General features: G+C 41.5%; 1 protein-coding gene across 2 annotated transcripts in view; it reads right to left on the bottom strand.

Annotated features, from left to right (window-relative positions):
- Window positions 1–16,771, bottom strand: part of LOC310717156 (receptor-type tyrosine-protein phosphatase mu-like) — a 228,007-nt gene that overhangs the window by 112,449 nt on the left and 98,787 nt on the right. For both annotated transcript variants that reach the window (XM_083524861.1, XM_083524862.1), the window contains exon 7: window positions 9,308–9,601. In XM_083524861.1, coding sequence (XP_083380987.1) covers window positions 9,308–9,601 — 294 coding nt within the window. The remainder of the gene's footprint in view (window positions 1–9,307; window positions 9,602–16,771) is intronic.

Below are 16,771 nucleotides of genomic sequence, written 5' to 3'. Positions count from 1 at the left end.
GAATTTGTGATCTTCTGCGGCGCCGCTTTTCTCCTGATCACTCGCGCACTTTATGCTATGTGGGAATTAGGGAGTGAAGTCGCACTGTGCCTCTAGTGTTTCCCGCCGCCTGAGATTGGAGCACTACTGCTCTGTCTTTCATCAGGTAAGAGACAGACAGACAGACAGACAGACAGACAGACAGACAGACAGACAGACAGACAGACAGACAGACAGACAGACAGACAGACAGACAGAAAGATGTTAAGAGAAAGATAGAAAGGGTATGAGAGATGGAAATAGTGGGGCAGAGAGAGTGAGAGAGAGATGAAGGGCAAGAAAGAGGGAAAATGTGGGGAGAAGAGGGAAATCATGGGAGAGTAAAGGGATGGGGACAGTTAAAAAACACAGAAAGAGTGAAGCTAAGAGAAAGTCTGAATGGGACTGAGAGAGAGACAGAAAAAAAGAAAAAAAAAATAGGAGGTAGAAGAGAAAAAAGAAGGGGAAAGTATGTGAGAGAAAGACGGGGAGAGAGAGAGAAATCGTGAATATAGGAGAAAAAAAATAATGCACCTGGGTGGGGAGGGTGAAGAGAAAGCCTGAATTCGAAAGAAAGAAAGAAAGAAAGAAAGAAAGAAAGAAAGAAAGAAAGAAAGAAAGAAAGAAAGAAAGAAAGATGTGACGTTATCATTATAGAGAAGGATTGAGTGGGTGGAAGAGAGATAGAGTGAGTGAAGTAGTCAGACAGAGTGATGGAGAGAGGAAGCGGGAGAGAGAGAGAGGGAGAGAGAGAGAGAGAGAGAGAGAGAGAGAGAGAGAGAGAGAGAGAGAGAGAGAGAGAGAGAGGAGTAGGCAGTGGGAGAGCAAGACAGAGATGTTCTTTAAGTGCCAGCTGGAACAGTATTATCACCACTTATCTCTCCATTTCAGAGTAATTATTCACACCATCATTTAAAATCGGAGTATATATGGATGTGTGTGCATGTGTGCATGAGTGTGTGTGTGTGTGTGTGTGTGTGTGTGTGTGTGTGTGTGTGTGTGTGTGTGTGTGTGTGTGTGTGTGTGTGTGCAGTAGTATATAGTCACTGAGGAGTCTCTAGTGCACGGCGTCCTGCACTTATAAAACCGTTTCCATATCAGCCTGCTTTCCTGAGTCATAATAGCTTTTGATAGCCAACACTAAAACCCTCATCACCTGAGAGATGGAGAGATACGCAACAAGCATCGTGTACAAGAGCTCTCAGTCATTACGCAGGCATGCAAACACACACACACACACACACACACACACACACATACATACACTCACAAATCCACTGAGCCTTTGGCATCCAGGCGCAGATAATAGGGCCGATTTATTGAGCTGATGTGCAGGCAGCTCACCTCCCTCTCCCTCGCTCTCCTTCTCTTTCTCTCGTTCTCTTTCTCTCCCTCCCTTCCTCTATCTATCTGTCTGATTAATGGAACAGCTCTCACCTGGTGGTGGCAGGAGGGCAGGCCGTATAGCAAACACAATGTGTTGATCTCAGAGATGCCAGGCTTTGTGATTAACAGCCCAAAACAGCAAACTGATGAGCTACAGAGTCAGACAGAAATCAGAACTGTTGGGCCTTGTGGTACTGCACCCATTACACACACATATACACACACACACACACACACACACACACACACACACACACACAAGCATGCGCGTGACACTGTAATGACTGACAGCTCGTGTGCACGTTTGATAGCTTCTGAGGTTGCTGTTTAATCTGTAAAATCTTCTATCGCGGCGCCGTATTGATCTGTGCGCCGCCGAGTGTGACGCCGAAGTTCAATGAGCAACAGCTCGTCTGCCAATTCCACCTTGGTCACAGCTCGCGATTCGATTATGACCGAAAATCGTCGACTCATCTCTCCGTCAGGGATTCGACGAAACGTAGGTGACGAAAACGTCTTCATAACTGGTGTGCACAGAATCAAGCTCGGACCTCCGAATGCAAGATAAATCACGGGCCACTTGAAGTACCAGCAAATAGAAATTAATGATATATGGTGAAGCTTTCTTCAAGGAGATGTTTATAGAGCTTTTCTGGAAGGAGTCTCTAGTATCAGCTACTCTCAAGCTGCACTGATTTCTGTCTTATTAACTTCCCGATAAAGTGCTGGAATGACTTTGTATCACAGACCAGGTAACATTAAAATATTATGATCGGTGAATGAAAAACACTGATGATCTTTTCATCATGGCACATGTTAGTAGGTGAGATACTTTAGAGAGTTGACGTGTTAGAAGCAGGAAAAATGTTTGACAAATTGTGATGGCTAGACGTCTGGGTCAGAGCATCTCCAAAACTGCAGCTCTTGTGGGATGTTTCCGGTCTGCAGCAGGTATGTATCTATCAAAAGTGTTGAACAGGCGACAGGCGTTATAATATTATGTCTGATCAGTGTATACCGTTATTTATAACTAAAAACAAATAGAAACAGATAATGAGTCCTGGGAGGAAAAGTGGCCGTGGGCAGGATGTGGTTTTTACTTTTCTCTTCCCTGTCAATCTCTAGCCAATCAGGGGCATCTCTGAGCCCATGTATAAGAATCTGAAAGGTTTTCCTACACCAGCCCACCCCATTGTAACATACTTTGAATAGCCAAAAATAAAAGCGACTTTTGCCAGACACTTACATCATCATCCCAAAGCTCTTTACGCTGAAACAGACCCATCTGTTAACACACCTATTCTAATAGCCTTCGTCAGGGCAGGTAACACGCCGCAGTTCGCAATCGATTGCTCGGTCCACTTTTCGCCGTACTGATTGAGGTCACGAGGGCTCTGGAGACTCGCCTGGCTCGGTCTCGCATTGAACACGTGACCCTCGGCGCCACCTCTAACCCCGTGGAGCAATGTAATATGTTAGACTGACAAATGAGATCGAGCTCGGCGTTGTGTCGAGCATCTGATGAGCGAAGAAGCAAGACTTCTCTCGGACGGGTTCGGACCTGCGGGGAGCTCTGCTGATTTATTTCTCTTAAACGTGTTTACATCGAGCTAGGGAATGAATCTCATTAAATGAAATGAGGTTTGGAGATTAGTTTTACCAACAATAAAGACTCTGAAAGTTTTTGCGGGCGGTGCGCGGCGTATCGACGTGGCTATCGAACAAGAGCTGAAAGTGCGTTGGACTGTGTGAGAAGATTGACACCTAAAGAAAAAGCTTGGTGTGTGCGAGATCACACCTACAGCACACTATAAAGCACACAAAAGTACTGGAGCACCTGACTCTTGCAGCCATAAGTGGCAGGAATTCTGGGAGTGCTGTGACTATTTTGAATGGGATAAACGAAGGACTTACCTGTAAACAGCTGGTCTTTACGAACACTCCCTGTGGCTGAATGAGCACAAACCTCTATGAGCACACGTCAAACTGTAGTGGAACATCTTCCCAGAAGAGTGGAGGCTACTATAACTGCTAATGAGATATAAATATGGGATGGGATGTTCAAAAAAGCATGTACGAATATGACAATCAGGTTCGGACATACTTTAATTCCAAACTCCCTTTTCATCTTACGCACTGAGCTTTATTAGTTTTTGTGTGGCATGAAGCATCTGGCTTTGGAATAGGCGCGTTCGGTACAAATTCAGCGATTTGAGGCAGACACCGTAAAGCTGCTGAAAAAAGTGGATCTCCTAAACAAGATGTTCAGCACACCATGAGGAAGCTCAGCATGGCGGAAATGACAGCTCATAGATTATGAGTGACTGATTAAGAGAAAGATAATTTTTCGGCAGCACGCTATGTGTCAAAAGTACAGCGTTTTACCAGCATCAAACTCCAAAAAAAAAAAAAAAAACGCGGAGCATCATCCAGGAGCAAATTCATCATCATTAGCGAGAGGCTTGTCGTCTCCCAGTCAGCCCACGTTCCAGATGATGAAGAATTTGGGCTGAAATCAAGAAGTGAAGCGCAGAGTAGAGATGCTTAGTCTGGAGTGGTGTGACTTAATAAATAGAATGGGCTGGTGTTTACTTGTGTTTAACAGCTGAGGGTTGCAACCTGATGGGTGACTTTATGTATGGCATACAGCTGTGAGAAGAGAAGAGAAGAGAAGAGATAAGAAGAGAAAAGAAGAGAAGAGAAGAGAAGAGGAGAGGAGAGGAGAGGAGAGGAGAGGAGAGGAGAGGAGAGGAGAGAAGAAGAGAAGAAGCAAAGAGAGGAGAAGAGGAGAAAATAGGTGAAGAAAAGTGAAGAAAAGCAAAGAGAAAAGAAGAGAAGAGAAGAGAAGAAAAGAGACAAGAAGAGAAGAGAAGAGAAGAGAAGAGAAGAGAAGAGAAGAGAAGAGAAGAGAAGAGAGGAGAGGAGAGGAGAGGAGAAGAGAAGCAAAGAGAAGAGTAGAGAAGCGAAAAGAATAGAAGAGAAAAAAAGAGCGGAGAAGAGAAATGTGAAAAGAGAATAGAAGAGAAGAGAAGAGAAGAGAAGAGAAGAGCGGAGAAGAGAAATGTGAAAAGAGAATAGAAGAGAAGAGAAGAGAAGAGTAGAGAAGCGAAGACGAAGAGAAAAGAAGAGAGGAGAGAAGAGAAGAGAGGAGAAGAGAAATGTGAAAAGAGAAGAGAAGAGAAGAGAAGAGAAGAGAAGAGAAGAGAAGAGAAGAGAAGAGAAGAGAAGAGAAGAGAAGAGAAGAGAAGAGAAGAGAAGAGAAGGTGTGATATTGAAAAAAAAACACTATACTCTGTCCCACATTGGCAGGATAAACAGGTGCCTCTGCTTCTTTTCTTTTCCTTTTTTCAGTCCAGTAACCTTGTTGAATTGTACCAAACTCAATATCTCTCCTTTTCTCTCTCTGAAAACACAGCACACAATAGCTCACTAATTCAGCGTGGCTCAGAGAGAGGCCTTCAGTCAGTGTCCGCTGGAACAAAGATTAAAGCCCAGAGGTCGAGTAGCAGGGAGGAGCACGATGCCTGCACAGAGGTACTGACTGAGAGAGCAAACCGGCCTGTGGCTATTCATACTGCAACACAACAATACCACTAGCGCTGAGTAGGACAAATCCACACACACACACACACACACACACACACACACACACACACACACACACACACACACACACAAAAAGCTAAACGTGTGATGGACGATTTGAATAGTAAGGATGCAAATGTTATGCACATGTTTCGAGTTTGTAAAAGCTTGTTGACAAACACACTGCATCTAAATTAGAGACATTTAGGTGAGTACTTTATAGGAGAAAGAGATTAAGAGAATGAGAGAGAGAGAGAGAGAGAGAGAGAGAGAGAGAGAGTGAGAGAGAGATGGAGAGATACGAGATGTCCTCAGTGCACACCTGTGTGTATTTACAAGTGACCTTGCTAAGTGATGTTCCAATCAATGTCAGTGCTGCATGCAAATATCAGATGTCTTTCACAGATGCAAGCAGACAGAGCGAGGACATCACACACACACACACCCACACACACACCCAAACACACACACACACACACACACACACACACACACACACACACACACACACACACACACACACACACACACACACACACATACACACACACACACACACACACTAAGGATGTGCATCTCCATAACTGAGGCTGATCTTGATGCATAGCCAACGATACGATACATTAAAGATACATATGAAGCAGCTACTGATGCGATATGATACGATTCACCACCATTATGCAGTGAAATCGGCTTTTGATTTGATTCAACACAATGCGATTCAATGCAAAATGATGCAACGGAAAAAAATGGTAATATGGTACAGAGAATCGACTTTTAAATCCATGCTAAAGACAAATCACACATTTACTTAAGTAACTTCTGAATTCTACAGTGTGGCCCTTTCGCAAACAGGCCTTCGTCGGGCAGGAAAAAAGAAAAAACATCTCATAAAAATGGACGTTGTTTTGCTGTTGTTTCCAGGAAGATGCGGCTCTACCTCTGCCATGTTAATCTGTATTCTATGTGACTCTCAGCATACTCCTGTTTCGATACGTCATATTCAAGTAGCAGCAGCAGTTTAGCAAAGAGAAATTAATCTACATATAAAATATTGGTGGCAAATTATCGCTCACTTTCTAGATAATAAAAATATATTTAATAATAATTGTATATAAATACATCGTTTTTTTACAGATGCAAATGTGTTAAAAACGATGCATCACGATACAAATTCCAACTTGTGTTCAAATTTATGCATTACATTGTTAACTTTTATGCCGATCCACAGCTGTGAATCGGTAAACACACACACACACACACACACACACACACACACACACACACACAGACTCTCTCTGCTGTTATATAAAAAATATATATCTTAATGGGACTCATGTAAATAACTTTTTCTATATGTTCCCTGTAGCAAAAAAACAAACCCAAGTGTTTTAAAAATCTTGAATCATTGTAAAGCTGCAATGGTCAGTTTTGTTTATTCCTTGTAATAAATAAATAAAAAAACGGAAAGATTTGTAGAACCTGATAAATAAAAATACGAGATCCAGTCGTGGCCTTGGCAGAAGCGTATTGAATCACTGAGTATAAAATCTTTTTTGGAAAAGAAGAACAATGAAAGCATGTTATTGATAAAGGATTGAATAACATGTTGTAGTTATAAAAGTAGATATATTTTATATTTTTCTATAAGTTTAAGGGGTGAAAAGATTTAGTACTTTTGTATTTTAATGCCAGTCTGTGAGAATACACTTATATGAACAAAAGTTTGTGGACACCTGGCCATAAGATTACGTTCTTTTTGAACATCCTATTTCACATTTGCTGTTATAAAAACCTCCACTCTTCTGAGAAGATGTTCCACTAGATTTTAGAGTGTGATTATGGACATTTGTGTATATTCAGCTACAAGGGCGTCAGTAAAGACAGGTCCAGAGGTAGATGATGTGAGGAGGCCTGAGGTGCAGTCGGTGTTCAGAGCTTTGGGGGTTGAGGTCAGAGCTCTATTGCAGACCACTCAAGATCTTCCACTCAAATCCATGCACAGCAGATCTTCATGGAGCTGGCTTTGTGCACAGGGGTATTGTCATGCTGGAACAGGTTTGAATCTTGTAGTTGAAATGAAGGAAAAATTTAATGCTGCCACACCCAAAAGCATCCTGTAGAATTGTGTGCCAGCTTTGTGGCAACAGTTTGGGAATGAAGCACATATGGCTGGAGAGTGAGGTGTCCCGATACTTTTGTATATATAGCGTAAGTAGTTCAACCCGGTCCTTTTTTAGTTCTGGCACATGGAGCAGAGCCAAACTTATTCCTGAACTAGAACAAACTGCATCTCTGGAATAAAATAGATTACTCTCTATGGTGATACGACAAACACACACACACACACACACACACACACACACACACACACACACACACAAAACCTGAGTAGACTGTGACTTTCTATGTACAGTATCTTTTGAGTGAAAAGACCAAGCCGGAACAAACATCTATGACAGAGCGATAGACACCAGGACAAATTGGTTGTAATGGTACGATTAGCCCTAGCATGCTAGCAAGAGGCTAATAAAGGCGTAGTGTACTCCTTATCTGGCTAATGGCTGTGATAATTTGGACTCTTTATCTGGTTAATGGCTGTGATAATTATGTCCACTGCCCTGTTTGAGGCCTCTGTGTTTTATAGTCCCTTAGCACCATTAGCGAGATTAGCATTACCTATTTGGCAAATCTACTCTCGCCATTCTGCTTATTTATATACAGCTGTGAGGATTTTAGCGCTAATCACGCTGCTCTAGCTGACCTTGTCCGATATATTTATGATGAAATAAGCGAAGATACATGCAGACATTTTTATTTATTTATTTAAGATCCAGCTCTAAATAAGTAAATTATATATCATGGCACTGATGCCTTTTTGGCCATTAAAGCTTTAAAATCTCAGGCACATCTTTCTCATGTAAGGATCAGTTTACAGTAAAAGGGAAAAATATCCGAAACAAAAAGATTTTCTACAGAGATGTGGCCAAAAGAATAAAAAAGAGCTGGTTAGAAAACCCCACTTCCTCACTCCCCACCCCTAAAAAAAGCAACAATCAGACAAACCTGAGGATAAAGCTGGCTTTGTGTGCGCTGCGAGGCAATACCCAACACAATAGATAAGCTTGAAGATGAAGTAATACAATTTACTTTGGAGAGCAGCGGGCCTTCTTTTCTCCTTGCATTTCTATTTCTTTGTGATCATCCCTCCATTACAGCCCACGAACAAAGACAACAAAAGAAGCAAGAAGTAAGAAAGGGAAGGAAAAAAAAAATTGACCATGCGTGGAGAAAAAGGACGAACCTGAATATAGCCACTATATATTACGACAAAATAAGGGTGTCATTAACCCTTTAAAGCGCGCGCGGTCGCTGTGTTTCACTTAAGCGGGCCAAAATTGTCATTAAGAAGAGGTAAACGGCGCCTGGTGCCCATAATAGGATAATAGCCCCCATGCTAGGAGCTGATAAATGAGAATGGGTTAATGAACAGTGGGTTAGACTTTGTGTCTGCAAAGGTAATAAAGAGCTCTGGTGTTCTGGGTGAAGCTAGCGTGATGTATGGAAGAGGTTCGCTGTACGATCTGAAAGAGTCGCCTGGAGTCGGCGATGGAAAAGCGGAAGATCAAGAACCCTTCCTGGTGAAGTCCTCACAGCGCAAAGCATCCATCACACATGCGCGCACAGTGAAAGAGAGACAGAGTGAAATAAAGAAGAAGGTAGACAAAAAATAAAAAAACGGACAGATGCGTTCACAGCAGTAATAAATACAAAATATAAATAGACCTCGAAATGATTCTGTACTTTATACACTTATTCAATTCAAAGACAAAATGGATTTGCTATAGATTTATCATCAGACAAGCAGAAACAGACACTGTAACACACACACACACACACACACACACACACACACACACACACGCACACACACACACACACCCTAAGGGCCCTGGAGTGAAGGCCAAGTGAGCAACACCATCCATCCCCATCAGATGCTCAAATGAGAAACAGTGAGACCTTCAACAGGAGGTCAGACTTAGACTACTGATTACAACCCAAACCTGCTTTCCAAATCAAGTCTCTCACCTCCAGTTTTTCAGACGCACACGCACACTCTCTCTTTCTTTCACCAATTCCAACTTTTGCAGATATGTCTAATAGCTATGTTCCTGTAATAATGTAATATCTAGCAGGACATAATGTCCCACAACTCAAATAGTGACTGATTCCATAACATATACACATAAATATCCAGCATAATCACTGCCCTAACCTTCAACCATAGAAACATGCGTTCATCTCTCCTTTTACTCACCTGCGCACTTGGTACGTGCCCTGAGTGGCGGCCCGGGCGCCCCTGTGCCTCCGTCCAGTGGGCGTGTGAGCAGCACGCTGATCTCGTACTCGGTATCGGGTGCCAGGTGGCCGATCTTGTGTGACGCCTTGTCGACGGGCTGAAGGTCGTACATGGTGCCTGAGACGGTACGGTACTCCACTTCACGCCCGATGATCGGCCCGTCCCCGTTGATGGAGTTGGCGTTGAGCTGGATCCACAGGTAGGTGGCGCCCACTGCGGTCAGCTGGGGAGGCGCGATGGGCACTGGGGGCTCTGGAGAAGGAACATGGTTTTATTATCCTGGAGACTCTTTAGTCCGAGCGCAGTGAAGGTAATAACCAAAATATCAACATTAATGCATCAAGTACTAACAGGACAAAGATGATCAGGAAATGCGAAGGCTACAGTTTTAAACCTATTTATTTTATCATTTCTTTTTTAGGTACATCAAATTCATCACTTAAAGGCTTATTAAAAACATTTTATTTAGGAAAAAGGAGAAAATACTGCAATACACATACTGACAGTATTAAAATAATCCTGGGACAATGCAGACACCTAGTCTCGATGTAAAGCTCAAATTTATATCTGTGTTTTCAATTGTTTGAAACACATCGCTGATATTCATATGTAGTTGCATGCCTGCTGTACAGTTTTATTCTAGGACCTAAGGTCAGGTCTGGTCTGGGGTCAGTCTGGATGTTTAGTTATCAAAGTTGAAGAGATAAAGCTGCTGCTCTGAGGAGATAAAAAGATGAACTATTCAAGACATTTCCTGTGGAACAGTCATATCCGTGGCTGATGTGATATTGTTTTTGTGTCCTCTCTATATGCTTTTTATTTACATATGCATTGGAAAGGCTTGTGTGTAAGTACGATAAACAAGTTGAGTCTTTAGAGGCAGTGGATGTGTATATACAGCAGCAGACAGGTCAATGGTGCTTAGCTGCAAACTATGAGCATCAGAAGTGATTCAGGTTTATTGACAGAGCCTCTACATGCTTAATCAAAGAAATTCCATTAGAAGGCTTTGTTTGAACGATAGGACGTGTATGTGCGTGACTGGTGGATGAGGCTATTGCTATCGCTGTCTCTGACAAGAGAAGCCATTTCTAGGATGATCCCATGTACAGCTTTGCTATGCAGCCAGGTACAAACTGCATTATCGATCAACGAAATATCTCCAGCCAAAAGTGAGATTTCGGACTGATCTGTACAGTGTGTCTGTATATACGCGAGAGAGAAAGATAGAGAGAATGCATTTCCCAGCAGATCTAGAACTGTCCGTTCGAGAGCGTGTTTATATGCACGGCTACAGCTTGGACATTATCATTGATGAACACATCAAAACTTTATGCCTTTGGCAGCTTCGGTGCTAGCCCTGCAGACGGTGTCCTGTTGGATGGCATCATTTAGAGAGGATATATGCCCTCTGGGGCAGGCAGCAGTGATTGATGCCCACCACAAGACCATTACACTATTGCCAATATGATAATAAAGCGTAATTCATATTTATTACGGATGTCTTCTAACTGCAGAGATCGATCAGGATGGAAATACTGGCAGAAAGTAATGAATAAATAAACTGGTTATAGTGTGTGTGTGTGTGTGTGTGTGTGTGTGTGTGTGTGTGTGTGTGTGTGTGTGTGTGTGTGTGTGTGTGTGTGTGTGTTCAATGCATAGTGCTTTACTCTATAAAGCCACAGATCCTCCACAGCTCCAGATCCTCTACTCGGCCTGAGGGGAGCGCTAAACACACAGTATGTTTACACTTGTGTGCATTGTGTGTGTGTGTGTGTGTGTGTGTGTGTGTGTGTGTGTGTGTGTGTGTGTAAACCATCCACGTCCAGGTCATAGATTCTACAGATGGTTGTTCCACTGTGATCCCAGCCAGAGGCCTCTAAATACCCCATAATCTATCTGGTCACAGCCGGCCAATCAGACATCACCTAAATTGAACCGTGTAATCCTGCTCGCTCTCAAAAGGCACTGCAGCAGCTAAAAGAGTTAAAGCAGGACAGGTACGAAAGGAAGAGGCGCACCATAAACATGGCGCACGCTTAAATTGTAGGCTCACTGGCTAAGCACGGAAAGGAGCATATAAATCAAAATCTTGGCCTCGGGGCAAGAATTCATTAAAGGCTTATGCTTGGAATTTGTTTCGAAGACAAATACAAATAGTGAATTTGCTGACTTTATATTCATTCATTTTAATGCAAAACCCCTCTGCATTTAAAGTTTTCAGCCAACATGGAAACTTGTGCAAGACTATTTGAAAAGCGTTCCAGGTGACAATGTTGTGGAACTCAAAAATCAACAATAAATGATTTGGTGGAAATTAATAAATATGTATAGCATTCTGGGAACGCAATACCTTTTGAATGTTATTTGCCTTCTGTGTCTAAAACACTGACACAATGACTGCAAAAAAGACTTCCTGCAAAGATCTGGAGGTTTAACCACCAAGTTGTTGGATAGCTGTGTGCCATCGCAAGATATAGATAAGTCTAATCCATTCCATTTAGTATGTAATCAGATTCCAAACTGTCAAAATGTCTAATATCCAATCTTACGATCTTTAAATGCAATTTTCTCACTTTTTACATTTTTTGGGTAACATGCTGTTGTGATACACTATATGGACAAAATAATTTGGGGACACCTCACCATAAGATTTCCTATTCCACACTTAGTCTCCATTTGCTGACATAATAACCTCCACTCTTCTGGGATGATGTTCCACTAAATTAAGTAGTGTGTAATTGAGATTTGTGCTCATTTAACCACACGGGTGTGTACATGTAAATGATGTTTGGAGGCCTGGGGTGCATTTAGTGTTCTGATTTATTCCAGAGGTGTTCAATAAGTTTGAGGTCAAAGCTCTATAGAGGGCACTCAAGATCTTCCACTCCAACCCATGTAAACCAAGTCAAGCAAACAAAGCTGGCTTTGCGCATGAGAGTATTTTCTTGTTGGGATAGATTTGGATTTGTCAAGAAAATGTGTGTGTATGTATGTGTGTATGTGTGTATGTGTGTATATATATATATATATATATGTGTGTACTATATGTATATACAGTATGTATATATTATAGGCATAATTCAGCAAAACAGTGCAATTTACAGTACCGTAATGTATAAACTATAGAGTGTGCATAGCAGCGGGTGCGTGGACTAGCGACAGTTCGTGAGTAGATAGCGGGGAATACGCTGCTACATTTGCCTGCCCCGTGAAACATTTCTACAATTTTGCTCGCATTGTTATTCTCATCATAAAATCTTAAAATCGTAAGTTTATATATATATATATATATATATATATATATATATATATATATATATATATATATATATATATATATATATATATATATATAGACTTAACTATAGCTACTAATCTACACTAGTGCTATAATTGAAGTAAATTAGATACAGCAATAGAAATTTGTCATATTCACCATATGAACCACACAGGTGGGCCATGCTTTTTACACTGGAGTGGCCAGGTTAGCCCAAATAAACCTTTAATGGGGTGGCCAAATATTTATCAGCATCAGAAGAAAATGACTATATCTATGTGTTATCCCCTATGTGGCCTCCACTAAGTCATAGCTAACATTTCATTAGGCAACATCTTGTACTGTATCATGGTTTAAACAATATTTTTATAATGTTAGCTAATGGTAGCTAAAAACACACTAAACACTATTTATCCTAATATAGAAGAACACTAACATAAAATGAGCTCATCTGCTGTCAGTTGAAACAGAAAATAGTTCCCATCTATATAAGCTGTTCTTACACTAATCGCTTTTCAGTGATTGACAGGTAGAGTGGGATTTCCGAGTCAGTAGTTGTACACCCATCTAGGTGATAATTTGGTCACTGAGTGTATCTATGCAGGACATCAGATTGGATAATCAGATTTAACCCAGTGACTGTAAACTAAGCCATTTCAAAGACTTGATTACAAATGAACAGCTGTTTGAAGTCGACATGTAATAAAAGAGTTGAAAGAAATGTCTGCATTTGTGTTGTAGATGAGTTCATCTATCAGGGTCGAGACGCTGAATCATTTAAAGTAGAATGGTTTCTGTGCAGAAACGAGGTGTTGTGCACAGAGCAGAGGTCTAAAGAGAGCTTTTATGTCTTATTAGAAATGTCCCGGCATGCGGACAAAAAATGCCAATAACCAAACTCTTTTCCTAATGCACCTCATTTCTCATGTGTCCTTGTTTCTACAACTTAAGTACCACTTCCTAGAAGAGCTATTGTTGAACTGTCAAGAGCTCTTTCTCTCCCTCTCTCTCTTTCTCTCTCTCTCTCTTGCTCTCTCTTTCCCTCTCCCTTTATCTCTACCCTACAAAGTATTCACCTGCTTGTGTTTTAAAAGCTGTGTGTGTGTGTGTGTGTGTGTGTGTGTGTGTGTGTGTGTGTGTGTGTGTGCACAAGCTGTCACAAACCCACATGTGAATAACTTTTGCATCCTTGCTATTTTTGTCTCTCAGTCTTTTCCCTTTGTCCTCATTCTCTTTCATGTGTTGATTGATTTCAGAACCGTAGCATTTTTAAACTTCTAAAAAGCACCAAAATAAGTAAGATGTCAATTTAAATCATTATGAAATGCAATGTGTACAGTGTACCGCTAAATCGTTTACTTTCTCGCATGTATAAAGCTGATCTGAGGCGCATGCGTGCGATTCTTTTAGCCACAACACCATGTCGCTGAGTGTTTTATTTCTTTTTAATCATAACTTCCGACCAATCAGAATGAAGCATTCAGAAGGTGCGGTATAACAAATGTTTGACATGGCAATCCACTGCCTGTGTATATTGAGACCCCTTTTACATCCTTCACATGGAGCTCAGGTATTATAAAGAGCATCGTTTATACCATGATGGGTTACTCTACCTATTCCAGTGTTAGTAAAGTATGTAAGTGAATCACAAGTGTCAATGATTTAAATGGATTTTAAAAAACTTCAGGGGACGCTGAAGGGGAAAAACACTGCTTCCTGTACAGCTAGAGTACATTTTTTTAATTATAAACAAAATAAATGAGTGCAGAAACATATAAAACAGTATCAGATCTTGGGTCTTTTAATATCCCTAGGTTAAAAGTGATGAGGAAGCAGAATTTAAGGCAAACCAAACAGAAATGAATGTTAGCAAATATTTGCTAAGCCTTTTACTGAGCACCTGAAAATGAGTGTGTGTCTCACAGAAATAATGAGAAAGACACATATTAGAGTGTGAGACGTGTACGCATGTGTGAGGGATTAAGAGACAGTGCAGGGAGACAGTAGCAGTCAGGGGCTTCTACAGGGGGCACAGCTGAGACAGAAGGACTGTTGAATTGGACTCTGTGTGTGTGTGTGTGTGTGTGTGTGTGTGTGTGTGTGTGTGTGTGTGTGTAGCAGGGCTGGGTGTCACACAGTGGGTGTGTGTGTGTGTGTGTGTGTGTGTGTGTGTGTGTGTCCTTGTGCATGTGACAGTGTGGTATGTGTTAAGAACAGCTGTTACAGGGCTGTTGCTCATATGCTCAGGGACATAAGGAGTGTGTTTGTAAGAGGGAGGCAAAAAGATTGTGTGTGTAGTTCGTAGATATGAGTGTGTGTTAAAGGTTAAGGGAATGGACAACTGTGGCCTCTTTAATACAGCACCTGTGTGTGAACCACACAAAAGCCCTGCGGCTAATTTCGGTTAATTAATTAATCTCTGATTTTAACGCGAGTGTAGTGATCTAGTGATGGAAAGATCGGCTCATTTTAGTTTACTTGGTTCTTTGAATCTTGTTCATCAAAATGAACTAATCTTTATCCTCCTTATCATCTATTAGAGTAGATATCGGATTAGAAGAGTCGAGAGATGAACTACTGAATCCTCAGTTTCCTGTACGTAACCTGTGGCGATGTTGCAATACTTTGCTCGTGCGCGTCCTGTAGAAAATAAACAAATCACTCTTTGAGACGACTCGTTTTTCCGAGTCACATTAAAGACTTGTTTTAAATGAAAGAATCGTTCAGGAACGACCCATCACTAATTCAGTCCTCAAACACACCGTAGCTCGCACACTCTCTGCCTTCGGCAACGCCATGCCTCTAAAGGAGCAAGATGAGGACAAGAGGCACCTAATGTTACACAAGGATATTCGGTGCCACTCTGATTATCCACCGCTTTGCTCATTAGCATTGACACGGCTACATAAACATCAGTTAGGCACAATTACGCCTCTACGCCATGTTAACGTCTGAGTGAGTTAGGAATCTGCGGAGTAGTGAAACCCTGGGAGGACCATGAAATGTGTTACAGTTGTCAGTTTGACAGGAGTGAAGGGGGTCATGTGGTTTAGCGTTTGTAGAGTAAATGTGAAATTACGGTGCTACTACAAACGTAGAAAGGTGCAAAAATGATAACGCTGCTAATTACTATAATCCTGCAAAACACCATTGACGGAGAAGACAAAGAGCCGGCACCCTGAGCTGCCTGTTTAAAAGTGTAAATTTAGTGTTAGGATCTACACTGAGGAGGCTGACAAGCTTAAGGACTGTTTTTAATAAAACTGGTCAATGTCACCAAATATAGGCGATTAAATAAAACAATATTGTCAACAGGCTTTATTTCTACAGGTCCCCGACTTTTGATGGAGGTGCGTCACAGTGACCCCATCGTTATTTGGAAATAAGTCGAGACGTGGCCTAGCCCACCCAGAAGTCTTAAAGAGTGCTGATCAGTATTGTGTAGTGTACTGTAATGTGTTAATAATTGAACACATTACAGTACATAATAGCGCAAAACAGAGCAATTTACACTGATTACACAAGTGATACACAAGTAAAAAACACTGATTATCTGTTCATCATGGCACCTGTTAGTGGGTGGGATAATATTAGGCAGTATTTCAAAATATTTTCCTCAAAGTTGACGTGTCAGAAGCAGGAAAAATGGGCAAGCCTAGGAATCAGAACTTGACAAATTATGATGTCTAGACATCTGGGTCAGAGCATCTCCTAAACTGCAGTTCATGTGGGATGGTCAGTATCTATTAAAAGCGGTCCAAGTAAGGAACAGTGATGAACTGGCGACAGCCAAGACTCATTATTGCACCTGTAGAAAATCACTCAAATTGCTGAAGAAGTTAATGCTGTTAATGTGCAACGGGTCAGAACTGTTTTGCCAGCAAAAGGTGAACCAACACAATATTAGGCAGGTGGTCATTATGTTATGGCTGATTGGTGTATATGCATGTGGCAGCGGGCATGTGGAGGGCAAAGCGGGACAGAACGAGCTGTAGGAAGAACACCTGTAGGTGTTGAGACTAACCAGTCGCTTTGTTTCAGTGTCCAGTGATGCAGATACAAAGAAGAAAGACAAGAGCTAAAATTGGGCTTTAAAACACCAAGAACACACACAAAAAAAATTTAACTCTAACACTGAGGCA

Source organism: Silurus aristotelis, assembly GCF_946808225.1.
Source record: "Silurus aristotelis genome assembly, chromosome: 22".
NCBI classification, from domain to species: Eukaryota; Metazoa; Chordata; class Actinopteri; order Siluriformes; family Siluridae; genus Silurus; species Silurus aristotelis.
Note: the sequence above shows the minus strand (reverse complement) of the source record. Positions and strands in the feature narration are given on the sequence as shown.